Raw genomic sequence first — 5,804 nt, 5'->3', positions numbered from 1 at the left:
TCACCAAGGAGGGTGATTCGTACACGAAGCGGAGATGCAGCATGAGAGGCTCTGGTCGTCTCTGTTGGTACGCGCTCGCTGGACAATGGGTGCTAGAAAAAGAAGGGGGTCGAGGTGAGCCAGCTTGCTGTGTATCTTATACGATGATCTCAGGAGGTACCTCAGTGGCGTTGGTGCTCCTCTTCCTCTTCATGCTGACCCTCTGTTCATCGTCTTGTCCCTCCTCCAACGACAGGGCGATGGCCATGTCGAGCTCCTCCTGCTCCTTTCTGATCCGCTCTTCCTCCTTGGCCTGCTCCACCGCTGCAAAGGTAATTTCGCTCTCCTTCAGCGCTCGCGCCATCATCTCCTCCTCACTCAGCTTGGTGCCGTTGGTCGAGGTGCTCGTGGAATCACTGCTCTGCGTCCGCTGTCGCTTGTTGTTGGCGAGACCTCCTTCGATGATCGTAGACAGGTCGTCGTCGTCGATGCGTTCCCCGCCTTTTGCACCACCGGTGGGGAATGACGACGTGGGAGGAACGACCACCTTGGAATGCGGTGCGGGCACCTTGAACTCCGACGACTTGACCGACGCCACAGAGGTCGAAAAGGGCGATGATGGAGAGGGAGACGGGGCTGACGACGGCGAATGCGAGGAAGATGGAGAGCGAGAGGTGGGACTGAACGCGGCGTCGTGAGATGGAAGGTTGAGCGGCCCTGGGGCGAACGGATCGAACGTGCGTCGGTCACAACAGAACCCTGAAGCCGGTGTAGAAGCCACGACGTGATCAGGCGAAGAAAAGAAAGGAGAAGAGTTGTGAGCCTCGTCGTACCGAGATCAATGGTTTTGTTGAGGCGGACCATGTCCTGGAGCTTGCGGATCGTGAAGATGTCCGTCGGTAGCGGCTTGAAGCGCTTGAGATGCAGTATGAGCACACGCGGAAGTCGTAGAAAGCTGCAAGGGCGGCGAAGAGTGTCAGCAACCAAGTTGGTGGTACCAAACGGACATGAAGAGTCATGTAGTGTACTTGTGTCCGACATCTGCTTCTCCTGCCTCCTCACACTTGCCACATCGCATTTCCACAACCTCGTCGCCTTGAAACCAAAACTTGACCAGGTCTTGCACCGATGGCTTGTTACTGCGTTTGTCTGTCTCGCTACGATCGTGCCCATAACACACCGTACCGTGATTAAGCCAACCAAGCTCACCAGATCGGCCAACACCACTAAGCGGCGCTGGAAGCGCAAGCATACCTTGCTCCGGGCGGCGGTTCGATGATCTCGAGTGAGAAGTCCCTAAAGATCTCCGGCTTTCGGGCTACGTTTTCGCAGGCTGGATTGCGACAGGTGAAGGTGTGCTCCACCTCCGACTCGAAGTTGAGGAAGATCGGGCACTTGTCGTTCCTTACGCGTTCGGCTTGCTTCTCCTCTTCCGACAGAATGACCAGCGTTGAGCTCGAGGAGCTCGCGCCGACCTCCGCTTTGGCCTTCTCGCGGCTATCCTGGCCGATCTTGTCGATTTCGCCCTCCAACTGATCCAGGCAGCTCACCAAGAACTCGTGCGCATCCTACCAACACCACGGCTGGCGTTAGTCTCCTGCTTGCTGGCGTGAAGAGTTCATTATAATGAACACCAGGCCGTGGGATCAAGTACCTGTTGCATCCAGTCCGAGAATTGCTTGGCCATCCGAGCAACGGCGTCTTTGACTGGCCACGGATTAATGATGCCGTGCTTCTCGCGCCTCATTTCAACAGCGATCTGCCACACGACACACACAGCACAGTCAGAAGTGAACGTTAGGAAGAGGCAGTTTCACTCACTCACCTGCAGGAGGGCCTGGTAGAACGACGTGTAAGGCAGCGCCTGAATGAATTCATCTCTGTTCATGTCCGACACGAACGTCTCCAGGGAGAGTAGCGACTGAAGCACCGCGTTCATGTAGCACGTATTGCCCAGGTTCTGCAAGCTGCGCGCAAAGTAGAAAGCGAACAGTAAGTAGACGCGCTCGCACGAGAACGAACTAAGAGCAAGTGTCAACACGGGCAGTACCCTTCGCGCTTGAAGGCAGGACGCGACGACAAGACGGGAGACGTGACGGGGGACGTGGCCCACGATCTGTTGACGATCCCGAGGCCCCCGCTCGCTGACCTCGCGCGGCGTCCGCTTCGGTCCAGCTCCTCCAACTCGGCGTTGTGTCTATCGAAGTCGTAGTGGTGCGCACCGGTGTTCGAAGTGGCCCAGCGGTCGTACGAGGGGAAGTAGTCACCGATGGTCGTGTCGCGAGTAAACGGCCTCGGTCGCGCGTGGTACAGCGTGGAGCCCATCCTGAACTTTGTTGGCGACCCAGCAAGGCTGCTTCGAGCTTCGCGTGCTTCCTCGCGGCCCTTCTTTATGCGTTCAGACTTCGCGTCGACCCGCGCTTCCTCGATCTCTCGCGCAGAACGGAAGACGAAGGAAGTGCGAGAAGGCGATGCTGTCGTTGAAGTGCTTGTGCCCTTCGAGGTAGTGGGCCTTGGTGCAGGCTCATCAACAGGTGTGGATTCGTCAAAAGATCGCTTCTCTTTCTCTGTGGCCTTACGCTGCCGTGGTTCGTCTGCCTTCTTCTTACTCGATTTGGCCGCGTCCAGCACCGCGTAGATATCTGCCGATTTGGGGCTGCCGATTGTCAATTTCGGATTGCATTGTTGCTGTGCTGCCTCTACCTGCTGCTTGGCCCTGTTCTTTCTCGTGTACACCTTCTTCTTTTGCATCCCAGACGAGGGCGAGGTGGAGATGAGTGGCGCTACACACGGCAGACGAATCTTTGTCCAACACAAGTTGATTCATTTTCAGCAGAACAGCAGAAACTTCTTTTAATTCTCAATTTCCTGGAAAAGAAAAGCCAAAAAATACTGTTGCACTGGAGAGATGATCAAATCGTTGGCAACAACTCGCTCACCTCGTCCGGTATGGTTTCGTCGTCCTCTTCCTCTGGTGTGGTTGTGGTTGTCTCTTCCTCTACTGCATGCCCGTTTTCGTTTGGCTTGGCCTCTTCTCCGTGCTCGAGCGGGGCGGACTGATCGTCTGTGCTCTGGTCGCTGCTCGGTGGCTGTTCTTCTTGGGTCGCGTCGCTTGTCGTTGCAGCGACGGCTTCCTTCTCCTCCTTCTCTGCCTTCTCCTTCTCTGCCTTCTCCTCCTTCTTCTCGAGCTTCTCCTTCTCTTTCTCAAGCCTTATCTTCTCCTGTTCGAGTTTTTCCTTCTCTTCCTTCTCAAGCCTCTCCTTCTCCTCCTTTTCGAGCTTCTCCTTCTCCTCCTCCTCCTTCTCCTCCTTCTCTTTCTTCGCCTTCTCCTCCTCCTCCTTCTCGAGCTTCTCCTTCTCTTTCTCAAGCCTTATCTTCTCCTGTTTTTCCTTCTCTTCCTTTTCGAGCTTCTCCTTCTCCTCTTTCTCTTTCTTCGCCTTCTCCTCCTCCTCCTTCTCGAGCTTCTCCTTCTCCTTCCTTGCCTTTCTGTCAGCCCTTCGCTTTTGTACAATGGCCAACTGCTGCAACAGCACCTCCTTCCGTATCTGCTTCTTGCGCTCCTCGCGTTCGTCTTGGCTCTTCGGCACATACTTGAACTGGGCCGTGTACCGCTCGTCCAGAGTCATCACCAGCTGAGTTGCGATCACAGCGATTCGGGGTGTGGATTAGTCCTCCATTCACGCATGTGCAGTGAACACTTCGTGCGGCGGAGGAGGCGTGCGCACCTCGCTGAACTCAGCGTCCACCCGCTGTCGTTCTTCTTCATGCACGTCGTCGTAGCGTGCTTTGTCCTTGTGTCTCTGTTCCTCTCTCACTGCCGCTGCTTGTAGGCGGTCTTCCTACAGTGCACAAGCCATACACGAGCAAGTGTGAGCTCCGAACGAACGACTCCGCGCGACGCCAGCAGCAGCCAGGCAAGCAGTACCTGGTAGGAAGTGTGCTTGGAGAGCTGGGTTTTGATCAGTTGGCAGCAGTCCGTGGAGATGGTGGCAGCAGTGTCGCCATACTGATCGAACAACTGCTGGCTGTTGGCGTAGCTCTTATGCGCCAGTTGCAGCACTTCGAAGGCGTTCTCGACAGTCTTCTGCGGCAAGGTACCTCGCTTCTTCTGTGCGGTCGCGTCAGCGCCACGCGTGATGAGCGATGCGTACAGTGGCGCGCAGGTTGTAACAGAAGAGTACGAGCGAGGCACCTCAAACTCGCGCAAGGTGAAGTTGATATCGTGCTTGACGTTGTGCTTGAAAAAGAGCTGAAACAGTTCACCCGCATCTGGGCACAATCGAAAACGTGTCAATTATAAATATAATTTGATAAAGTGTGGGTCAGTAAATCGAGGTTAAATCGTTGGGGCAACGCTGCCACCAGCATTGGTTGGGCGAACCTCGGGACAATCGAAGGCCGGGGGAGGCGATGGGGAAGCTGAGGCCAAAGGACGAAGCGGACGGCGAGGAGGTCCCATCCGTCACAACAACGTGGGGTTCATCCAGAAAATCGTACTGGGTGACGTTCTTGGCTCTGCGAGACGGCGAGGCAGTCGCCATAGTGCACCCGACTTACGTGAGGTGATCGAAAGACTCGCTTTGATGGATGAAGCAAGTGTAGTGCCCGACAGGAGAAGAGTCGATCGAATGCCTTGTCTTCTTTTCTCTTTTTTCCCCTTTTTTTCCTTCTTTCTTTAGTCCGCCATCGCAGGAAGAAGAAGGGAGGAGCACGGGTGATGATGGTGCAAAGTAAGTGTTCATTCTTATGTAATGTACAACAACAAATCGTTTACAAAACGGAAGCGAGCCGATCGCTTCCCTCTTTGACTCTCTGAGAAATGTTCTCTTCGTTGTGCCCGCTCTACCACCGGCCAAGGAAACGTCTCTGCCGTCTTCCCTCGCCTGTTCCTCCTCCAAACCTTCTCTCCCGCTCTCTCGCCCTCACTGATTCTCCTTTCGTTCGTGCCCCGCGTCGACGACGTCTTCGTTCTTCTTCTCTCTTTGCTGCTGCTGCTCGGCCTGCACCTTCGCCACGGCCGCCTCTGCGGCCATCTCCATGTTGCGCAGGCTCCGCTTGAGCAGGTTCTTGTTGATCGCCACCTCGCTCGACTTGCTCAGCGACTGGCGACGCGGCCGTCGACGCACGCCCGACGCCGGCACCAGCGACGCCGACGCGAAGAGGGAGACCGACGGCTTGCGGTAGCGGAGCTCGGCCTCGCGCACCCAGCAGTGGTCGCACACGCGCACTTCGGTCGACGTGTAGTCGAGGCGCGGGATGGTGATGCGATTGGACGAACACGCGCCGCAGAACACGCCGCCGCACGCGCGGCAGTGGTGCCGTCGCCGGATGAAGGTGAAGCCCTTGGCGCACTGGTGGCAGCTGGGCGCCTCCCTGTCCGGCACCCATGTCGGCCGCTTGGTCAGGTCCTCCTCTTCATCGCCGGCCGCAACCGTGGTGGTGGCGATGGTGGTCGTGGCCTCGTCGACGTCGACGTCGACAGTGCAGGTGACGGCTCGCGAGTCGCTACGCGACCGAGACACCATCTGGGCGCTGTAGCTGATGTCGAACGAGACCTCGCGTCGTCGTCGCGCGGGCGTGACAGAGAGGAGGTGCTTGTTCTCGCCCTTCTCCCTGGAGGTGGGCAGCGGGTCGAACGAGACGGAGGTGACCATGCGCTTGAGGGTGGACGCAGGCCGAGGCGCGGTGGTGATGGTGCTGGAGGCGATGGTCAAGGAGGGCTGATCCTCCTGGTCCTGTTCCATATGAAGGCACTCCTTCTTGTTCTCGGCGACCTTGGCGGCCGTGGGCACGAGGACGCGCTCCTCTACTGCGCAGGCGAGATG

General features: G+C 57.0%; 3 protein-coding genes across 3 annotated transcripts in view; all 3 read right to left on the bottom strand.

The window, feature by feature from the left end:
* ACA1_169590 (ubiquitin interaction motif domain containing protein) overlaps nucleotides 1-2,304 on the bottom strand; it is a gene marked incomplete at both ends in the record, with an annotated part of 3,462 nt that extends 1,158 nt beyond the window's left edge. Inside the window, 7 exons of the mRNA XM_004353902.1 lie at nucleotides 161-696; nucleotides 813-934; nucleotides 1,008-1,136; nucleotides 1,234-1,547; nucleotides 1,634-1,738; nucleotides 1,805-1,946; nucleotides 2,030-2,304. Coding sequence (XP_004353954.1) covers nucleotides 161-696; nucleotides 813-934; nucleotides 1,008-1,136; nucleotides 1,234-1,547; nucleotides 1,634-1,738; nucleotides 1,805-1,946; nucleotides 2,030-2,304 — 1,623 coding nt within the window. The remainder of the gene's footprint in view (nucleotides 1-160; nucleotides 697-812; nucleotides 935-1,007; nucleotides 1,137-1,233; nucleotides 1,548-1,633; nucleotides 1,739-1,804; nucleotides 1,947-2,029) is intronic.
* Nucleotides 2,305-2,891: 587 nt separating this feature from the next.
* ACA1_169580 (uncharacterized protein) lies at nucleotides 2,892-4,520 on the bottom strand (the record flags this gene model as incomplete). Its single annotated transcript, XM_004353900.1, has 5 exons — nucleotides 2,892-3,611; nucleotides 3,705-3,818; nucleotides 3,905-4,087; nucleotides 4,172-4,248; nucleotides 4,361-4,520. The coding sequence occupies 5 exons, from the start codon at nucleotides 4,518-4,520 to the stop codon at nucleotides 2,892-2,894; spliced, it is 1,254 nt and encodes a 417-aa protein (XP_004353952.1).
* Nucleotides 4,521-4,901: 381 nt separating this feature from the next.
* ACA1_169570 (FYVE zinc finger domain containing protein) lies at nucleotides 4,902-5,723 on the bottom strand (the record flags this gene model as incomplete). The annotated part of the gene is made up of 1 exon (XM_004353898.1): nucleotides 4,902-5,723. One exon carries the CDS (start codon nucleotides 5,721-5,723, stop codon nucleotides 4,902-4,904), a length of 822 nt encoding a protein of 273 aa, XP_004353950.1.
* Nucleotides 5,724-5,804: the final 81 nt, after the last annotated feature.

The sequence above is a fragment of the Acanthamoeba castellanii genome (genome assembly GCF_000313135.1).
Source record: "Acanthamoeba castellanii str. Neff unplaced genomic scaffold scf7180000084739, whole genome shotgun sequence".
NCBI lineage: Eukaryota > Discosea > Longamoebia > Acanthamoebidae > Acanthamoeba > Acanthamoeba castellanii.
Note: the sequence above shows the minus strand (reverse complement) of the source record. Positions and strands in the feature narration are given on the sequence as shown.